At 41.6% G+C, this 21,978-nt stretch overlaps 3 protein-coding genes across 3 annotated transcripts; 2 read left to right on the plus strand and 1 right to left on the minus strand.

Moving 5' to 3' along the window:
* Nucleotides 1-2,425: 2,425 nt before the first annotated feature.
* Nucleotides 2,426-10,054, minus strand: hormad1 (HORMA domain containing 1). Its single transcript, XM_041043755.1, is given in 18 exon segments — nucleotides 2,426-2,915; nucleotides 3,307-3,357; nucleotides 3,496-3,579; nucleotides 4,076-4,128; nucleotides 4,286-4,346; nucleotides 4,787-4,855; nucleotides 5,119-5,276; nucleotides 5,837-5,988; nucleotides 6,528-6,595; nucleotides 6,711-6,737; nucleotides 6,989-7,009; nucleotides 7,178-7,214; nucleotides 7,706-7,769; nucleotides 7,867-8,011; nucleotides 8,757-8,818; nucleotides 9,125-9,165; nucleotides 9,167-9,227; nucleotides 10,012-10,054. Coding segments are annotated over 18 exon segments (1,293 nt in total). The 3' UTR covers nucleotides 2,426-2,819.
* ensab (endosulfine alpha b) lies at nucleotides 9,581-17,649 on the plus strand. The gene is made up of 3 exons (XM_041043758.1): nucleotides 9,581-9,760; nucleotides 12,574-12,696; nucleotides 13,844-17,649. Exons 1-3 carry the CDS (start codon nucleotides 9,704-9,706, stop codon nucleotides 14,012-14,014), a joined length of 351 nt encoding a protein of 116 aa, XP_040899692.1. The 5' UTR covers nucleotides 9,581-9,703; the 3' UTR covers nucleotides 14,015-17,649.
* A 735-nt stretch (nucleotides 17,650-18,384) lies between these two features.
* Nucleotides 18,385-20,751, plus strand: mcl1b (MCL1 apoptosis regulator, BCL2 family member b). The gene is made up of 3 exons (XM_041043756.1): nucleotides 18,385-19,032; nucleotides 19,391-19,641; nucleotides 19,775-20,751. The coding sequence occupies exons 1-3, from the start codon at nucleotides 18,540-18,542 to the stop codon at nucleotides 19,889-19,891; spliced, it is 861 nt and encodes a 286-aa protein (XP_040899690.1). The 5' UTR covers nucleotides 18,385-18,539; the 3' UTR covers nucleotides 19,892-20,751.
* Nucleotides 20,752-21,978: the final 1,227 nt, after the last annotated feature.

A 21,978-nucleotide genomic window follows, 5' to 3' on the forward strand; every position in this document is an offset into this window, starting at 1 on the left:
TGTATGAAACAGTATAAGAATGTCGAAAAATGTAAGAAAAAATCTGAATTGACTTAGTCCTTGTTCTGGCCTAACTGTATTTGTTTCCTGAAAATAACTGAATGACATGTTCTCTGGGCTTCCGCTGCCCTGTACCTGATTCCAAAGGGTTAACCGTAAGCAGAGTACTCTGCTGGGGAAGCACTAATCAGCTTGGAAACATTTGCTGCCCTTCTGGCAAGGTCAAAGGGGTCACGGTCCCTGGGCTGGATGTCCACTCCATCCCTTGCTCCTCCCCCTCCTGCTGCAAAGCCCTGCCCCCCCTTGGGGCCTATAGGCCCTGCAGGCACAATCACCGCACCGCGACTATAGGCTCACAGAAGCTGGCTTTAATCTATATGGAGCCCTGGGATGGACTGCGGCTGTCTGTCCATCAGTCTGTCAGTGGGTCTTGCCTTGACCGTACACAGGCGGCCCTGGACCTAAGCTATCGACTCAGACAGACCGAACCCAGATTTCTGATTGGTCCGCAGAGGCGTCCGACGGGCCCCTCCTGCTGTTTGACCAGCTGATTGATCTGTTAACACTGGCTGCTGGACGTGTGTCTCTGAATTTAATTTCAGAATTCATTTCTGGGAGACGTGCGTGTACAGAAATGATGTAGAGTCCCAGGATCCGAGTGAAGGATTGAGCGTGGAGGCAAAATAAAATTGCAATTTAGATTTTTTTTAACCCTGTCGTTAGATATTTGGCTCCTGCTGCAGGGGAACACTGGTCTATCCTCAAAACGAGTCTTTACGTAGTTTTTTTCATTTTCAACTACGATGTGACTTTGTGCCTTCGAGTGTCTGATCTCCAGGAGTTAGTCTTCACTCCTCTGGGTGTCAGACAGGACAAGCTCTCAATATGTGTATGTTTCTTTTTATTTTCCATGCCACTGGGTACATTTTGCCTTTCGGCGCTATTTATCGGTTCATTTCTGTGAAATAGCGTTGTTGTTATGTCTATAGCAGAGATATTGGTTATCTACAACACATGACTAAACCTGTAAAGGTACCTTTACTGTCACTGCATTTCATCAGTTATTAATACCCAGAGAAACCCCCCCCCCCCCTCGCGTTGCTGTCAAAATAATAAAAAGAGTTGAAAAATGCCACTGGAGTCGGGCTGTGAGGTTAGGTAACCCTGATTAATTTCACAGCTCATAAATAGCGTCAATGTGCCGATGTGCGGGTATTATCCACCATGGATTTCCCAGTCCATTCTGCTTTACGCTTCTCGGTTATCAGAAATACCCATAAAAACACAGAGACAATGAAATAGAAGTAGTGGTCAAGACAATGCCTGTGTTAGGAAGTGAGGGTTGATTTGATGGAGTCTCTCTTTCTCTCCCCCCCTCTGGCCTGCTGCAGACACGGAGGGTGGGGGGGTGAGCTGCTTGGATATGCATCACAAAGGCTTCCTGCAGTATTGATCTGCAGTGGGTTAAGGCAGTCTATCAGCAAATGTCCCTCTCTCTGGGAAAAACAATAGGAGATTAAAAACACACAGCTTGCTGGGCGGGAGGCTGCTGATGGGCCCTTATCTGGGCCCAAAGGTCACTGTGTACAGATATAATCCACTTTCACTTAACAGCTTCATTTAAGGCACCTCGCATGCAAATGGTGGCATTTCGGGGTCTATTCAAAGACAGAGGTTTGTTTTTCAAGAGGCAGGTGAAGTGGATTTTTTTTTTTTTTTTTGGAGGTTTGATCTCTGGGACAGGAAGAGCGGGAAGCTGAGACTGTTAAATCTTTAAACTGTACCAGACGACTGCACATCGCAGGTGTCGAACAGCGTCTCAATGCTGATGGAAGCAGTTGCTGAGTGTTACGGCTGTGCATTTCTGCACTGATCAATCAATTCAATCCGGGCCATGTTGTACTGTACAACAAATCACAAACACACACATGTAACTGTAAAATTACTGCAAGTAAAAACTCTTTACCTTAATATCAAAATGTAAAAATAGATTCAGCAGAGTTGTGATAATTAATATGTGTACTTGTAAAAAACTATGTTGTTGTCTACTTGCACAATACCTATACCACCTATACGAGGTTCCTTATCGGTGCCTGCCCACAGCCAATAAAAATATGACTCATAAAATCCTGGCACTCACCACAGTGTCCTCATGATATGACTGTAGTCTCTGCACACTCCTCTGTTTATAGCTTCACCACTGTTTCGATGTGTTCAGGAGAACGCAGCAAGACCTGAACACACAAACATTCACATGTGAAATGTATTCCAAAACATTTTTCCCTGACCATAAAACATTTGTCTCTGTCATCAGTTCGATCATTGTAAGATGGCGACTGGTAAATTTGACCTCACTGCTTACCAACACTGTTCGCTGTGTCATAAATCGGTCTGACACCTCACTGAAAACACAGATGACACAGGCGCATTTTTGTATTTTTATTCAAGTTTGCAGTCCTGCTTTGTGCACAAGTAACAGAATGGTAGAAAAACAAACCCAACCATTAAATGGCAAAATAAACACTGTTTTGTAAACTAGAATTCCAACATCATAGATGAATTACATTAAATTGTATGAACAACATTCAACATTTTAGATCTGTATTTCATTCAAATAAACTGGACACTGATTGTTACGTCAGGACCTCACAGTGATGCTAAAATGTTTTCAAAAAGAGGTGGAATTTCCTTTAAAAACACACACACACACACACAACTACATAACAACATAACAACTACATGTAATCAGAACTGAACTTTAAAAAATACCGATGTAGATCAACACGGCAGTGCTGCTGTGTTAGCAGTGAGGTGTGAGGTCAATAGCGTTCTTTGGGCTCGCTGAATTTGCGTTTCTTCACAGGCGCGGAGGTGGATGGGGTTTCCTGACTGTTGGGGATGGCAAATTGAGAAACCTGAAAACAGAAGAAACACACAGTTGACAGAAAACCTGCCACAGTATTTTACATGTCTTCTGACTCTGTGAAACCAAAGTGGTCGGTGCTGACTCATCTGTGAAACAAACACGGTTCCTACGCATTTTCCAATTCAAGACACATCCTATATCTGCTGCAGACGTGTTTTTATGTAAAAGTAAAGCTGCTTTATCGCCCTAAATCAAAAATTGGTCTTTTTTTTTTTTTCCAAACTGAGTTTTGGATCTTATTATACATTTTCCACTCCTTCGACATACATACAAATGCTGCACATTAAATTTCATTTATAGCTTCACATTTATATTCAATTATTTATATTAAATCAGGATCAGATAATAATTTATAAAAGCTGTAATAATGAGTTTCTCACCATTTTCTCCTTCATGGCTGTTGGCTTGTTGTTCACCATCAGGTTTGACTCCTGCTCACACACACACACACACATATCACAAAACACCATCAGCGCATGGAATCAAGCTTTTTCAGTGTGAGAGTTTCAGGCCATCCAGCAGTGTATGGAGAGAAGTGGTGGCTGTTAAGCTTTAAGTGGCTGACTGACCACAGTGGACTTGATGATCCGTCCACTCCTGGTCCTCTTCAGGCCCACATCCATGTCAGAGGTCTTCTTCACCAGAGTGTCCATCTGAGAGGGGACAGATGGTCCATAATGTCACAGACCCTGCATCCGCTTGAAGTGGCCCATTGTTTTATGTTTGCACAGACTCAACAGTCATTCTGCATGTTCTGACTGCTGTTATTAATATGCTATTAAAAGATTATTACCAAAAAAAAAAAGGAACCTTAAATGCAATCAATACCGGGTTTAACACTTTCTTCACAATATTCTCTGCTCATGAAAGCCATGAATTAATTTCCAGTATGCCCAGATGTAAAATGGCAGTAAAAAGTCTTCCACTCTTTAACAAAGGCATTATTCCTTTTCCTTTTTTCTTTCTACCTTCCATTTCTACCATATGGCGTGTTTATTTCCTGCTGATTAGATTTTTTTTGTTGATTCCCACTTGAACAACAATGACATGAGCTAATAGCATTGGTCAATTTTCATGTGTAGCTCTGCAGCTTGAAATGATCACACGCTCACAATGTGTTGGGGTTGGTGTCGTTAAAATCACACCTACCTCTGTAACTTCCTCACGACTCTCAATATTCTCATGACGGCTCTTTAGGATTTCTTTAAAAAACAGAAAAATTACAGACACTGCATGATTTTCATATAGTTCAGATTCTGTTACAAGGCTTGTTTTGGGCGGTCTCATAATAAACTGAACTGGAGAAAAATGATGAAGTACTCAGGTGAAGTGAAGTGAGGTGGGGGCGGGGGGGTTTACCAGTGTTATCCAAGTGTGTGTTCTCACTGTCAGGCCTCTCCACATCTTCAATCACATGGCTCTAAAGATTAAAACATTTTATCTGAACACCATGATCGAACAATGTCCACACACTGACCACAACAACAAACACCATATGACGAAACAGGCTCACACGCCTGACCTGTAGTCTCATTTGCAACATGTGAAAGTTTCAGAATCCATGTGTTGACCTCAAACTGCGCACATTCACACTTGTGACATCTAATAAATCTGAGAAACAAGTCAGTGAGGAGTCTGAAAACTATGATAAGAAAAACATTTAAAATTACACGTTACTAAAAATATCATCCCGATCTTAAAAATGTTTATGTCCTACACGCAGAAATAATCTGGGATAAAAAGTGGAGATGAATTTGATTATAAATTGATTTATAGGACTATACTATAAAGAAAGTCAAAAATCATGACTGCTCTTCTGAATGTAAACAAGATTTATGTCTCAGTTGTTTGTGTGCTGACCTGTGAAAGGACGCCCTCCTCCTCCATCTTCAGAATCCACTTCTCCGTCAAAACAACACTCTCCTCCACCTGCAGACATTTAGCAAAATGCATAGCTGTCCATTAAAAATCAGCTCTCAGAATTGCTGACTTCAGTGAACCTTTATGATTAGGAGAGAATGGTGAAAAAAGCTGTTCATTAAAGACAGTGAATATTATTATTACAACTTAAAAGACATGAATTTGTAGAATTAGTAGGAGTTAAAAAGCTCTAACATAGGTATTAGAGCACATTTACAGACTTTTATAATGTCTTTTTCTGTCCCTCTGTCTCATGCTTCATTTTCCTTCACCTGCTCCAGCCTCTGTCTTTCTGTAGCCATGTCCATCTTCAAAGTGTGGAAAGGGGTGGCCACCTCGCCCATGGTCAGTTTGATTGGCTCCCTCTCAAACTCAATGGTGTCACCGTCAGCCTCCTTGAAGAACGGCGGCTGGTAGTCCCGAGGGGTAGCTAGAAAACAATCAAACAAATCACGAGACTGTTTTTTCTTTTACCAGGATCAAAAGCAAATGGCAACTACACGATAAAAACACTTGGTACATGCAGAATGACTTGTTTCTGCAGCCAGAACATTTGAAAACCAGTAGGACAGACAGAGGCAGATAACTGCGGCTTCTCTGAGATCAGAAGCATTTATTTATCTTTGTAATAAACAAGCAACAAGAACAGTCTCAAAATTATTAGGTAAAACATGCATAGAATCTAATAATGTGACTAAAATTATAAACAAAACATTGTAAAATAAAAGAAAAAAGAAAATGAAAAACTACTTGTTTCCAATTTAACCTGTAAATGTCTCCTTTCCTCACATTTTCAAAATTGGCCAGTTGCAAATCAGTATTGATTTGAATATTGTGCAAATATAAATGTCTTTACATTTTGTGTATGTGTATTTCTGTATTGTGCAACTCCCTACCTGGCCTGACAGTCTGAACTTTGACCAGACGCTGAATATTTAGATGCAGCTAAATGTGACAGAAATGCATGTATGTTGTGTTTATGTGTGCTACCATCGTCATAGTAGGCCAGTTTCATGTTGAGGTAGACGTTGTCTGGCAGAGGACCAAGGTTCTGCATCAGCGTGTAGAGCTTCCTCACCAGCAGGATGCTGGCCTTCTTAGTGCTGCCGCATGACATCGTCGACACCTTGCTGCTGTTGCTGCTGATACAGAAAGGGAGCAGGGTGAGAAACCAACACAAACCATCCTTTCAGTTGATTTGCGTCAGGCGACGTTATGTTAACCGCTAAAATATGTTTTGGTTCCCAATACGTTCTGTGGAAAACATCTACAGATGTTGGGTTATAAAGTGCAGTCACACTGAAACTCTTTTCAAGTCTACATTATGGCAAACGGTATACATTCATTCATTTTTTCAAGTTTAACATTCCAAACATACTACATCAACCATGTCATGTTCACATCTGTGTGAATGGATTTTTTAAATCATGATGCAGTAATAAACAGTATATTGGATTTTCCTTTGAAACAATGCGTTTGTGAATTTAAGGAATTCAGGATGTTCAAAGGGTTAATTCATGGATTCACTGAGCCATGTTTAGACAGAAAGTCCAGTTATCTGCTAATATATGAGTGTAAAGCCAACTTGTAGATGACTCATACATGCATGTTCCTTTTGTTTGTTTCCTGAACTAATTTGAGGTTTATTGAGCATCTTGTTATCTTTTTAAAAAAATCCCACCTTTCTAAATCCATCTGCGCTCCTTTGGCAGTGTACTGGATCCTAAACTGGTAAAACTCTGTCACTTTCTGAAAGACAAGACAGGTGCTGTACATAAGATACTCATATAAACAGCTAATTATCTGAACAATAGCTTAACTGTACTGAATATCAACAATGGCAGGAAGATAGCCTGCACCTTACCTGGGGGTTCTCTGGGTCAGTGTAGATCTTTAAAAGGGCCAAACAGAAAATAAAAACATCAGCACCATTATTATTTCTTGATTCCTTTCAGGCCTTATAGAAAATACTACATGCTGTAAGTACTGATTTACAGTTACAGTTACTGTTCAAAGTATTCGCCTGCATGCTTATCTCTTTGCTACTGCGACTTTCCTAAGCAGACTGCTCAGTGTGTTTATCTCAGTTAAACATTCAAAAAAGGCCAAACATAAGACGTCAAAGATTAGCGAAATACTCACAGACATAATGACTGTCCGGAGCTGGTGGGGAACGAAATAACAAGAATTTCAACCACATTTGTTACTACAAGAAAAAATGTGACTCAAGATTTACTTTGCTGGTTATGTTATTATGTGTAACTGACATTGACTCAACCAGGTGTATATTACAAATCTTCTGGTTGGTGGAAAAGGTTGAATATGACTTACATATTTCTTCTGGATGGCCTCAAAGCAGCCCTGCATCCTGAAAGATTAAGAAAAAAAAAACACATCCTATTAAGGGACCTTATCCTCCAACATTTACATACGATGGTTACTTGGGTCTCTAAGCCCTGAATCATCATCACATACAAAGTCAAGTGTTCTGGCCTTTTGGTATATGTGTGTGTGTGTGTAATATGATACAGTAGACTGCAGCTGGAAACACATAACTATTCATTTAAAGCATAAAAGAATTCAAATGACACAAAAAAAGAAAACAAAAGACAAATTAATTAATTTCTTTTCTACAAATTATTAAATGATGGTAAACACTAATTTAACAATGACATTTGTATTTTCTTGGTTCTATCAACTTGTTGTTCTATCAACTTATGACATGATCATTACATTCACATTATTAGATTGAAATACAACTGGAATAATTTCCAAAAAAGGTAGAGCACATTAATATTATTTCTTCAGTGAGCCTGATCAACAGCTTTGGCCAGAAGGTGTTCAGTTATTGTTATTTACCACTGAACAATCTGACTGGCACCAGGACAGCTGCGCTCCTCTCTAAGGATCATCACTTTCTGATCTGTAGGGAAACAAACAGGGAGGTAAGAAACGTCTTTGTAAATATTTCCAACTAATAAATGATACACAGACAAATCATTTTCCATGGGTAATCTAGCCTTCAACATATTTGCTCCCGTAGGCTTTTTCCGGGAAAAGGCCCCGTAGATATGTGATGCCAGACACTGCAATGGCCAGAAGCTTCTTTATAACGACCAGGGACTGCTGCTCCGAGAGAACCTGATTAGGCAAGAGCTGAGTATCCTGCACGAGTTAAAACATTTAATCACAAATTGAGTGCAGCTTACTCATCATTATTAACACAAACACTAGAAACCTAGACAGCCAACAACTGCATTTGAAGGAGTGAGGCTACAACATTTTTCATTATGTTTCATATAAAACATTAATTTCTGTGAAAATCTGCCAGTTTTTATGCATGATGTAAAATAAATAAAATCATCATCATCATATGGTTGTGATGTCCATGGACCTAAATATTTGTGTAGATCGTCCTTTTATAAAATTAAGTTGTTGTAGAATTAAAAGGTCTTTCTGAAATTAGTATTTTGCAAAAAAAAAAAAAAATCAGTAGTGGTATTAATAAACACATCTTACCCCAAAGGTTGCATAATAATTACAGAGAATTACCTGTAAAACATGCTAGAATCACACCTGGGCTCAACTGGAGCTAATGATTAATATATAAGGATCTATATTTTCTATCTAAAATCTGAGTCTGCAGAGGAACTAATTCAAGCTCTCAAATTGCTATAGAAGTAAAAGGTAGCATAAAATGGAAAACGTACAAGTACCTCAAAATAGTAGTATACAAGAAACTGTTCTCATTCTAGTTACAATAACTATGTAAGTAGGGAGAAAACTTGACCTGAAGCTAACCAACTAGTTAACTTGTGTTTGCAGCATTACAAAACACTGAAAACACATTAACTTTAGCCCCGTCACTTAGCCACGTAACTTTTAACCCGTCAGGTTAGATTAATTTTACCTGCGAAGTTCTCACTTGTTGTACACAGGCCATGGCTTTGAGGAGAAATCACAAATAACGAGCTGCAAAGAACACACACAAACGTAGTGAAGAGGACTAAAGTGGACTACAACATTGCCTTAGCCAGTTTAGCACCTTTGCATTGGCTACTGTGCGTAACTACTACTGCACTACTGTAAACTGCCACTTGCTAATTAGTAATTACCCAGTTAATTTACTTTTAAGCTGCCACCTGTCTCTTTGTATTGTCTCTTGCCTACCGTGTTGATAATGAGCTTGTATTTACAATGCAACAATAAAAGTATATTTTACCAAAACAACAATATAGTACAAACAGCTAGTCATGCTAGGTGTTAACGTAAACCAACCGTTCCCGCTAATTGTTTGATTGACGGGCTAGCAACAGGGTCACCAACAAGTAGCCAATCACAGAGCAGTTAACTTGTCCTATTTGCTGTACAAACGCAAAAACTAACGGCTACGACGGCTACCGATCCTTTAGTTAAACCAGACTCGGCGTGTTCATTCATTAATATAACACAGTGTTCATTAAATGTTGCACTGATTTTATATCTTTTGTGTTGTTCAGGTGATTTGTGTTGATGCAGTGCTGCCCCCGCATCGCCCCCAGTCTCCGTTTTGCAAAATGATTGGACAACGGGTTGTCAATCACAATAAGTGGAGCCATTGACGGCACCTCATTGGCTATGCGTAGTTCATCACTGCTCTTCTATTGGTTACTGTACATGTCAACCACAAGTAGGACCACCCCCTCCCCCCTCTCCAGTGGTGATGTCACATCTTGTTACGCCATTTTTGTTGGGGAGCAGTCGTGTTCAGAAAAGGAGGATTAGATTCACCACAGGTACATAAAACGGCACCTCGTATATTCATCTGCTCCAGCTGTCTGACAAACGGGACACTTGCTTGTCCATCACACGCACACAATGTCGTCAGAAAACTTGGACTCCGACACTCAGTTGGACTACGAGGACGAAAAACAGGTGGGTTCCTGACTGCTGTCTTGATGTTGTTGGCTAACCACCGAGCATGCTAGCAAGAAGTGGCTAACATCAGCTAGCACAAGTGAAGTGTTTGCAGTATGCTCAGCGCTGCACCAAGGCTAGGGAGGACTCCTGGAAGACATGTAGAGGCATGATTAGCCGTGCACTATGCTGGAAAATGTTTTTTTTTTTTGTCGCTGTCACAATATACTGAGCACCTTGTCAGTGTGTCACTTTGTTTAGTCTCTTGCCTTGTGTCATTGGCTGGCGAGTCCACAGCAGCTCGGGCCTCATTGGTCTGTCCCGGTGGGGGGGGTGGTGGTGGGGGTTGGGGAAATGCACGTCGTGAGATTCCTAAAGATCTTATCCTGACAGCTACAGCCACTGCAGTGTCCCACTGCCTCAGCATTTAAACGTGATGATCAAAGCTGATGTACTGTAATGCCCAGTTCTCATAAGCACCTCGCTGGCTGCACATCAGGTTTGGTGTTATAAATTCAGGCTTCTGTTGACAAACCTGTTGGTTTATATGCATAACCTTGGATGTGTACACATACTAGTCTAGTCATAATGTTGCAGTCAGTGTTAAGTATGTGAAGTGCTTTTACAGACACTACATTTTTAACACAGTTACCGCCAAACTTAAATAACAGTTTTGGAGTAAAATAAGGGACACTTAAGGGCGCACCTCAAACTCTTTTCTTCTACTCAAGATCATGCCTCTGCTTAATGGCGATTAACGTTATTTTTAGTTTTCGTCAATAGTTCAGAGTTTGTAAAGATACAAAATGTGTCATGAAGATGTGTGTATAAAATGATTCTTTAGATGTCTAAACTTTTCTGTTTGATTTAGCAGTACAGCTGATTGCTCTTTCAAAAGTCTTCACTGAGACACTGAAACAAGCCGATACTGCATATCTATACTGTCAAATAGTGTGGAAGAAAGTTAGGTAAAACTTTCAAGCTCCGTAAAGAAATGTTAACAGTTCTGCACATAACAATAGTTTAAAACTATTGTAGAGATTGCACAAAGATTGTGGTGTTGAATTTGCAGCTTTCCTGCACTGGGGCCGAATATAGTAGCTCATAAATTTCTCCTCATGGACCCAAGTGAATCAGCACACTCGGTGCCACATGTCCCCCCTCCTCCTGAGGGAATCTGTTCATCGGCTTCTGTGTCCTGAGTCACATTTTATCCCTGCCCCAGCAAGCTTTGCAGGCTGAGTGCCCTATCTTGTCTGCATAGTGGAAGTAGGTCTATGCTGTACACTGCTTTCTCCAGGTGTACGTGCAGGGAGTGTATAAATGGCCTTTGGAGTTTGTGTGCTATAGTCCTACATCAACTTTATCCCTACTATTTCTTGAGTTAGTTTCAACATGCAGTCAAAACACTTGATTTACACTGTGTACACAAGTAAGGTGTGCCCTGGTGGCCCCAGTTACTGGTCTGAATATTTACCTGACAAGGACTTGAATGACAGGCATCTGACCAGTTTGGCTAGTGTTAGTCAGTGGCAACAACTCAAATACTTGTATTGTCAACACAGTTTGCCACCTCAGGCTTCTGCAACCCCCTCTGGGTATCATAAAAACTAGAACGTGTTGTCAAGTTATTGTTTTGTTATTGTTTCTTTAATTCCCAGCGCTTCTAAAAACACATAACCAATGAATTCACATTAACCCCCCCCCCCCGATATATCAAACATGCGACTGTTATTTAGCCTGACAAGTTAGAGTTGTTTTGATTTAACGTACGCTAGCCATCACAATTTGAATGTAAAGTTGGGTGTTAACATTATTTCCATGGACTCTAGTGTTAGCATACTTGTTATTGTAGATCCCACTTATTCAATGTTACTTACGTTGCCATTTTGAAAGTTAAGCTCCTCAGCCAAAGTACCCTCTTAACATTAGCATTAGCCCCTGGTGGCTCTATTTTAGTTATACTAGCTAGCGTAATATTAACAAGACTAACACTGTCAGAACAGAATTAAACTATTTGCTGTTGGGTTTGTTTTGGAACATGAGACTAATTGACAATGGGCCTACATTACTTACAAGCTAGTTAAACGGGACACTTGTTACAGTAGCCTCATAATGTCAGTTAGGAAGGAGGCAAATGCCAAGCTCACTGGACAAACGCTGAATTGAACCCCATCTTTGTCACCTTTTTCACCCCTGATGAGTTTGCATCCCTGACAGAAAACATAGTTTATGTTCATGTTAACTGAAAATAACAGCAGCAATTTAGAAATTACTAGCAACACTGATTGCTGACAGGGAAGTTCCCTAATGTGGAACACTTTATTGCTTTGCAATGAGGCTTGCTTAAAAAGCCTTACAAGGGTCATTCTTCACTTACTGTGTTTTAGATGTTCATTATCAGTGTAAGCTTCTAAAAATCCTTTAGACCCCTTTTTTAATATCTCTTTGTACCAAGCTCTGTCCTCTTCTTGAACTATATCCTCTCAGACATAATGGTCATATGAGAGACTGTAATAAAACAGCATCCACGCAGTTACTCATACTATCATGAAGTAGCTCCAGTTCCCTCATTGTCATGCTTCATAGCTCATTTCACTGCATAGTTTTTAAGAGAAGTTTTAGTGTTTTTGAAGTGTGAAGCAGCCCTGGGCTCCATGGTATTTTACTGCAGGAATGTTTGTAATTGTAGGGTGACTGTAAATGAGTGCCTGTCACAGAACCAGCTGTTCCAGTTGTGCTTAATCTTTTCTGAAGATATATCAAGACACTTTGAAAGGTCCCTGTTTTCTGCAAAGACTGTTTACGTCTGTTTGGTCTCGTCTCCACAGGACTCCCAGGAGAAGAATGCAAACCCGGTGAAGGCAGAGGAGGCCAAACTGAAGGCCAAGTACCCTGGCCTGGGCCAGAAGCCCGGTGGTTCAGACTTCCTCATGAAGAGACTACAGAAAGGGGTAGGTTTGTCCACCACATGGTTGGGAGACAGGGTTGCGTCTCTTAAAAACTGGGCACAGATTTGATCCTGACAGCAGGACATGTCTGTCAGCAAACCCCCCAAACCCCTCCCCGCTCAGTCGTCTGGGCCAGGTGATATTTGTACTGCGGTCAGTCAAGCTCCAATGCATTACTCTCACTGAAAAATCAACTTGACAAACATAAAACACAGCGACAGGCCTCATAGCTTCCATTTCTTTTCCCGTGTTCTGTGAATTGTTTTGTATTTTTCTTTAGTGTGCATTTAACTGACCTCATGTTTACATCACAATGAGATGTTTCTAGCTGGGCTGCAGTGGTGTTTTACTGTAGAAAACATTTCAGTCAACTAAAGCATGACAGATAAACAGTTCCTCACAACCATGGGCTTCTATCTTGAGCTGCCATTTTGTTGTCGATTCAACAGTCCTATAGGGCTAAATCCACTGAAGCAGAGAGAAAAATAATTTTGCTACCGACTCAACCTCAGTAGACCAGAATGCCAATGTAGCCACATCCGTAGCATGTGAAATACAACAGCCTGTTTGATTGATTGTTTTTATTTGTAATTTGAACAGCAAGGCAGAGCACACAAGCGCATCACTCTCTCACTTTTCCTCGACTGGAAAAACTGTTGCTCTGTCCACCTACATGTACTGTATATGCTACAGAGAACTTCCACCTCTGGAGACTGTTGAAAGTCATTCTGGGAAATCACTGCCTAAGAGTAGGAGTAACCAAGGCAAGCTGAGGGGAAAGCCAGAAAGTAAATTGCAGTACTTCATCATAAGAATGGACAGAGAATGAAAATCACCAGAGAATGATGATATGGAGTACAGTTAGAGAGTGGACTTTTCCTTTTGGGTTTTTTGGTGATCGAATCAGCACAATGCAGCACTCAACTTAATCATTTCATTAAAAAGTTGTTAAAACAACAATAAAACCCAAATTAATACAATACTCTCACTGTAATAATTCCTCCTGTCCGTACTGACTGTGAGAGGATCTCATTAGAACCCCCAAATATTGTTTTGAAGAAACCCCCAGCTTTCTGTCTTTGCTGAAGTGAAAACACTGAGCAGGGTGCCTCTAAAGCTGTGAGCACCTCTTGTCTCTCTTCTCATACAGCAAAAGTACTTCGACTCGGGCGACTACAACATGGCCAAGGCCAAGATGAAGAACAAGCAGCTTCCTGTGGCGGGGCCCGACAAGAACCTAGTGACCGGCGACCACATTCCCACGCCGCAGGACCTGCCCCAGAGGAAGTCCTCCTTGGTGACCAGCAAGCTAGCCGGCTAGCCTTCATCATCCCAGAAGCACCCTCACCCCCCTGGGGCTCCCGGCAAAGGTCCTTCCTCCTCACCTGTGTCCCCAATATGTCCACCTCCTCCCTTCCTCTTGCTTCCTTTTTCATCCCCAGGCACCACTGGCTTTAACATATCGGGCAGAGTTGTATAAGTTAAAACTCCATTTGCTTGTATGTGGGTGGGGCGGGGTGGAAGGGATGGAGGTTAAGGCGGCCCCCGAGGTCGCAGCCTTCTCTGCCTTCCCACCACGCACAGCTCTGCCCCCTCTGCGCGCTCTGCTCTGCCGCCTCCCTTATGTCTTGGTTTTCGGTGTTCCAAGATGCATCACAGTAGGTGTGTGTCATCGGGCAGGGGTTGGATGGGGTGAGTTAATGCACTTTGTATTCTGTATAGTATGTTTTGTTCTTTTTTGCATCCTGAATGACACCAAAATAATGTGTGTGAGGGAGTTAGGAACCATGATCGCAGCGTGTTCTTTGATCTTAATGTTCCCTCTGTGTGCTGGTGGCTGGCTTCGGCGGGAGGGGTTGGAAGATGTATGTGAATAATTGCTTGCATACCAAATCTTTGTGGGGCAGCTGCCTAGATTAAGAGCTCTTTAGCATTCTCTGACACCATACTGGGAAATGGGGGAAATGAATGGAAGCTTCCTTTCACCTCGTCCATCGGTCACCTTTCGTCGAACAAAACCCGAGGTCATCTGCTACAGCTCAGCCAAACAGGGATTTCAAATGCCACTTTTTTTTTCTCTCTGCTGATGTTGCTTTAACTCTTGACTCCCTTTGTTCCTGTTCTCTCTCTAAATAATATGCTGCATGATTGTAACATGTAACAAAAAAGAAATTTAACATGTTTTTTAACAGGAGTGGGGCATCTGCTTTATGATAGGACGTATCAAAACAAACACACGAAGCCCTGAAATGTCCATAATCACCTTTCCTTCCTTCCTTCCTTCCTTCCTTCCTTCCTTCCTTTCTTTCCTTTTTGCTGTCCTGACAATCCATGTACACACACTCTTGTTTGCGGCACAGGGCAAGAGCCAGCTGAGTATATCCTTGTATAATTTTTAAAGGCTGGGAACCCTGCCGATCTCTGAATTCAGTCTTAGTTTGGTGTCTGTTGAGTTGCATCAAGACGTGTGTTTACTATGAGCCTAAAAGATTTGTGGGGGGATTGAAGCACCCTGCATAGAGTATATGCTTCTGTAAATAATAATCCAACAAGCACGTAATTTGTTGTAAGCTCAGCGCTTTAAGGGCCGGACCAGCTAGCATGCCTGACAGAAATGGTAGAGCTAAAACGACTCACTTGGAATTACAACCTGGGATTTCTGGCTTGGAAATTCTCTGCTTTACCAACTGAGCCAAATTTCACACTGCAGCTATCCGGCTCGGAGACCATGGATACACTTGTCTTTCCGATGTGTCGGTTACCATCCAGTCCTCTGGCTCACAATGTGATGTGATAAGGCAGACTCGTCCCGAGCTGGTCTGGCTCACACAGTGCTTGGATCTCATGGAGATACGAACAGTGATGTGACCACCATCCCGACATCTTACTTTCCTGTTGTCTTTGAAACACACATCCAAACACTACTGAACGTTTGCATTTTCGCGTCACGTGTGAACACGTGTATTCGACACGCGTGCTGTATCCCGTCGCAGAAGTCACATTGAAAAGACAAAAGTAACCACAGTCATACCTTCGTAGTTGTGGCACATGTGCAGTAAAAAATTGTTTGGGACCGATCAAAAGATCAAAATCTAGCGGCTTGTTGTAGCTAAATATGGATGTTGATTTCTCATTTTCTGTGAGAGATTGTTTTCTCCATGTTTTAACACTTTCCAAATATATAACACAGTCAGACATAGTTCCCTCGACATCCTGTCCTGGCAAGTCACATTGTGAATTGTATAAAAGATTACTACTACTTTACTCCCCCAACATGTTAGCTGGACTACCAGCACCCCTTAGAACAATGTTTTTCCCAAACTGATACACTACTCAGACTGATCTGTGTCAGAGGTGGAAAACACAAGGCAACCTGATAACCACAGGTGTCAGCCCAGCTCCCAACATCGTCATCGCAGGCTTAAAGTGGGGACATGCGTGCCTGCCGAATGTGCTCACTCTAACACTTGGCAAGGCAGAGAGATTTTATAACACATGGCGTGGGGGCAAAGTGTGTGAGCGAGTGCTCTGTGCTCGAGTCCCACCTGTTAACGTGGTTCAGCCTCTGAAACAGGTCAATGGAGCGATAAACCAAATCTGCAGACTTGGAATACGTGCCGTCCGCACATCGAAGGATGGAAAATGGATGCCGGCGCTCACTGAGAATCACCCTCCGTGTATTTTACTGCTTCAGGGAACTTTCACTAACGCACACTCCATGCTTCACATAGGCTAGGTGATAGGGTTCATACACCATCACACTCTCAACCTCATTTGTTTTTCATTGAGACTTTAAAATGTGTCAAATTTGCAGTGGGTGAAAGAGAACTGACCTGTATGTGTGTGCTTGTTATGGCGTTGTATGAATGCACTGCTTTTCTCTGTTCCAGCCATTGTAAATAGATTTCAACAGGAAGGGATTTTGTGTTTTTCCCACCTGCTTTTCACTTTTTCATAGCCTGAGCTATTTCTGATTCAATGGTTCCTCTCCTTTCAGTTTAACACTACTTCTGCTCTATCTTAGTGTATTGCAGAGGCTATGTGAATCTGTATCATATGAAAATATGTGTAAATGCTGCTGATTCAGTCAAAGACAAATCTAAGAGATGATACCCTGTAAAGAACACCTGTCCTCTTGATTCTACCAGTCCGACTCTCTTTTCCCACCCAAGTATCTCTGTTGCAGAGCCATATAGCTCCTGTGGCAAAGTCCATTCAATTCATTCAGACTGTGGTAAAGTCCAATGCAAATTCTGTCAGTAAATTTTAACCGTGCGTTGTTGAATTGGCCCGATCTTTTAAAGAAAAGTCTGTCACGCTTTATGTCACTTTGACTGACAAGAACAGACCATTTAGTATCATATCATGTTTAAAAAAAAATACAGTTTCCTGCTTAACAAGTAAAGGTTGCTTAAAGAAATGGGTGAATAAGCTACAATATGTTCTATGAAGCAACAATGGACAGGAGTTCTTGAATGCTACTTGATGTTTGGCTTTGCACGGAGCAGTTCAACGAGAGGAAATAGCAGGGTATGTTTCCAACCCAACACACAGGGTGTCTCTCGTTCAGCTATGATAAACACGTGCCAGAATGTATAAAGAAATGACAGGCTGTGTGCTCTGAAGTACTTTGTGCTGCTTTTACCTTAATCTGTTTTCTTGTTGTTTTGCAAGTAAGTGTTTCTTTCTTTTCTTTTTTTTTTTTTTCTTGTGTTCTCTTATTGCTTAATTAGTATTTTTCATCCTGGCCCAAGATAACTGCAGGGAAATCAGAGGCACCCTTGCTTCCAAGAAAAAAAAAAAATTTAAGGGTTTACATGAAAAAGAAGATGACTGGAGAACACAGGAATACTTTTAAGAATTCAGAAAGTACAGGAGTACTTGGAATGTTTCAGTTGTGTGGGAGTAGGTGAAAGGATTTTTGTCAGTATTTGAAATAAACTTTTACATTAATAACATGTCCTTGTTGTCTTTCACTGATGTCAGGTCTCTGTTCCAGTAACTTGTACCACTGATGTGTTTGTTGGTGACTACATGCTGAACCCCGCTGTGAATATGGGCTATAATGAAAAGAAGTCTCAAGTTGAATCGTGAAACCTTGAATCTTACGGGTAAGCACAATGAAGGTAGTAAAAGGGAACACAGCCTCCTACTCACCACCAGGGGGAAGCACAGTCATTCATTTCTAGCGTGTCCTGCACTTCATCAAATGTGTCAGTATTTTTCATAGAAGCCACGAGTGGCTGTATCTGTGCCTAACATGTCACCCTGCCGTCAGCCTGTCCATGCAGTCTACAGCCAGGGCTTCTTTTTCTTTGAGAGTCGAGGAAAGGGTCAGTGTCGGTGTGAGATCAGAGTTTGTATTTGTCATTTATCAAAACGTAAACAGAACGAAGGGTTTTTATTTGCGTCATCCTTACTTCATAACACAACTTTTATTTTTTTTTTTATTTACTAAAATATATGTGTCCTAGTGTAAAAGGGAAAAATCTATTAGTTTAGACGGTATTAACGGGATTTTTTTTAAAAAAGTAGCTTAACGTAAGAAACTATATTATATTACTACTACTGCTAAGAATAATACCTATTATTGCTGTTGCTGCTGCTTCTGTAGGGTGGTTGCACGTACGTACGGACGTGCACGTCACATGTGACGTAAAACCATAGTACATAAGACAAGGTCGCCCGCTTCACTTCCGTTTCACTGCAACCGTCATGGAGAATGAGTAACCGTTAGGGAAAAGGCTAGCTTTTTTGTAGTATACAAGCTAGCATCAATCCTTTTCTACCTTTCTTTTTTTTGTAAGGAAACAATTAAGCGAACGTTTCGAGCTCAACGATTTGAAATGAATATTATTCCGAAGCGGGCCGCCCTTAAGGTTACAACCGGAGTCATGAGCTGTATTATCCTTCCTCAAAATGGAGTCGTGGAGGGACCAATTCACTACGGCTCAGTAGAATCTTCCCCGCAGATTCCCATGGGCTCAACCATAGTCTCTCACAACGGGAATGTCGGTTCAAGCGATCCACCTAAAAGGCCCAAGAGCTTGGAAGTCAACTCGGCAAACGGGTATTCAACAAAAACCTGTCAGGAGGACAGCGACAACGACCACGGCTCTCTGCCGTACACTCCGGAGTCGCCGACGGACAGTGAAATCAGCATCTCCAGTTGCCCAGCAGGGGATGAAGTGTTGGACAGTGATACCAGGGAACTCATTTTACAGTTTCTGAGAGACTATACTGAACTTTCGAGACCACGGTGGAATGAAAACAAAGCACTATCAACCATGAAGAGAGTCGTGGGAGACGTTTTGGATAAACACAGATTCGCATACAATGGTAGGTAGCGAGCAGTACGTGGTGGAGTTCATACAAAGGCAGCGGCTCATAGCCTCAGACTGCCTCAGCTACAGGCCTTGTTTAACGCCACCAGTTCTTTACAGCAAACTTCATGTGTGGAAGTGATGTTTTGTCCATTTGGAGCTATTATACGCTGAAGAGACATACGAGGAAATAAAGTTAATTTTGTGTCCACTTATAACTAATTTCAGTGGGCGGTGAGTTTGGTTGATTGATTGATTGAGTGATTGGTTGATTGATTGATTGATTGATTGATTGGGTTGATAGCCACTCTGAAGTGTCACCTTAAATTTAAAGGCAAAATAGATTTCTGACACAGCCCTTCGTTTCTTTTTAGGTATGATCAACAAATTGTCATTGGATAAGAGAGGGGAAGATGTGACATTTGTCTGTGCAGTAGCCAAGAACCTCTTCGCAGACGGCACTACGAACTGGGGTCGTATCACCAGCCTGGTGGCCTTCGGGGCAGTGGTGTGTCAACACCTGAAGGACACAGGCAGGAAAAACTGTGTGGAGCAGGTTGGGCAGGAGATCTGTGCATACCTGCTGTCTGACCAGCGGGAGTGGCTTGTGAAAAACAATTCCTGGGTAAGTCAGGGCTGCAAAAAAAAAAAAAAAAAGTACTAGTTGCATAACCAAACTGCTCTTATTGTGCAATAAATCCTGTGCCTTTGTCTGTATGCATTCCATCTGACATGTCTTGATTCTTTTTTTTTCCCAGGAGGGCTTTGTAGAGTTCTTTCGAGTATCAGACCCAGAATCGACCGTGAGGAACGCACTCCTTGGCATTGCTGGATTTGCTGGCATCGGGGCAACACTGGCCCTGTTGATCAGGTGAATTTGGACAGTTTTGAGACCTGTTCTCAAATGCTGGACGCTTCTTCTTTTAACAAACTTTGGTTTGGACTTGAGAAGATGGAAATGAAAGCTTAATTCAAGCTTCAGTCATAAGATGGTCACACCAGTGGTTACCTTAATCTTTACTTTGGGCTCATTCCACGCACACCTGGAAGAAAGGAATGAACTTTTCATTCAGCAGTCAACCTTCAAACAATTAGGTTTTATTTAATTTACAAAGAGGTCTATTTTTCTAATAAATGTAAAATGTTTCTATGCAAATTGAAATGGTAATGGGAAGTCAGTTGACCTGATTTTTTTTTTTTTTTTTTTTTGCTTGATTTTTTCTTTGATCATGTTTACGTGTTCCTGATTATAAAAAAAAAAAAATTCCCTGGCATTAAGGGTGTTTGAATGCAAGCGCCTGGCCAAAGCAGGAAAGTACAGCTGCGTTTTTCCATGTCATGCGGTCATGAAACCCATTTTCATAGAGCCCATTCATAACCCCTGGATTGTTTGTATGGATGCCTGCAGCATGTGAAGGGAGGAGGGGCTGAATTTGCATGAGTGTAGTTCTGCTTCCTTGTTATGAAAATATTGGATCTGTGCTAGGAGACAAGAGCAACCACATGCAGGACTTATGGCTGTACAGGAGCCTGGAAAGTTTGAGTCTGTTGGAAGAAATGAACATGGACTGTGAGCTGGGAAGATACAGATTGTGCTGGCCAGCACCAGAGCTGACAGTAGGGGGAAGAATATTAGTAAACAAAGGAAGAAAGCAGACAACGTTTAATAGTACAGATCCAGTTGTAAGCTAACAAATCTGTATAGGTTGCACAAAATAAATAAGAGAACATATAATTAACATGGTTTGACCTTTTTGATGCTGTCTTTCTGTTTAGGGATTTTTTTTTCACTAGCTGGAGACAGAGGTTACATCTACACTTTATACTGGTTCTACCTCACACTTAAGTTTAACACCTCCACACTTGTCAGCCTTTGATGCTTATTCACACCACAACTCTACAAGACAGCAGTGGCTGGCGTTTCCTAGAAATTTGATGAGACTGTGGCAACGCCTCCATCGCACTTAGCTGCATCTGCAGTTGTGCGAGTTGCAGCGGTGGCCTGTTCATGTCTGCAGAGTTCTGGTGCACAACAGTGGAATGCACCGGCATCACCCGAGATTGTGAAACTGGGGTAAAAACCAGTTCACGAAAAAATTGCACAACATTGTTTACTTCCTGGGTTGCAACATTTTTTAGTTACCTAGAAACTGACTTAATCAAATGTGCTCTGTTTGAATGGGTACTTAAATGTTTGTAATGTGTATATTGTGGGTGTGTTTCAAAGGGTTTTGAGTTTCAGCCATTTTCTTTTATCCACTAAGGTCTTTCATATGGTTCTAGTCAGGAAGGTTTCCAGAATGCACTGGAAGATAAAGGCGCCACCCTGTTCTGCTGCTTGTACAATTGAAATAGAAATTCAAGGATATTTGTGCTCATGTCGTCAACTGAGCCTTAAACCTCAGTGTAGACAGTATCCTTGGTGGAGGGGAATCCTTGGTGATGATTTGTCACTGCGCCCTTGTTTGTTCAGATCCTCCGTTGTCTCGGGTTACAGGACAAACACAACACTCATCGAGGTCTTAGGAGGAAATGGAGTAGAGCCTCTCCATGGTGATGATCCACAGCAGACCTCCACTAGTCCTCTCCTGCGGCTAATGATGTTAGCCACAACCCTGGTTACCCCTGCACAGTTCAATGTAAATAACAGACTGCTACACAATGGGGAATTGAGGATGAGGCAATTTCATAGAGCGGCTTTCACCAAACACAAGTGGATTGGGGGTGCAGAAAACAGACTGCGCTGCAGTGTCTTGGGGCTGAATATGCAAAGTGAACCAAGTCTTTGAACAGCCATGACGCTGGTAACCAGTTTATTAGTGCAGTACAGTATTTAAATGTGAGTGCATGCATTATTTTCTCCTCTCTATAGAGCATTCATGCTGAAAAATGTTTTTAGTTTAGTGTAACATAAATTCTGTCTGTATGAAGGAGTGTGTTGGTTTTAGAACGTCTGTGTGAC

Source organism: Toxotes jaculatrix, chromosome 8 (assembly GCF_017976425.1).
Source record: "Toxotes jaculatrix isolate fToxJac2 chromosome 8, fToxJac2.pri, whole genome shotgun sequence".
Lineage (NCBI taxonomy): Eukaryota > Metazoa > Chordata > Actinopteri > Toxotidae > Toxotes > Toxotes jaculatrix.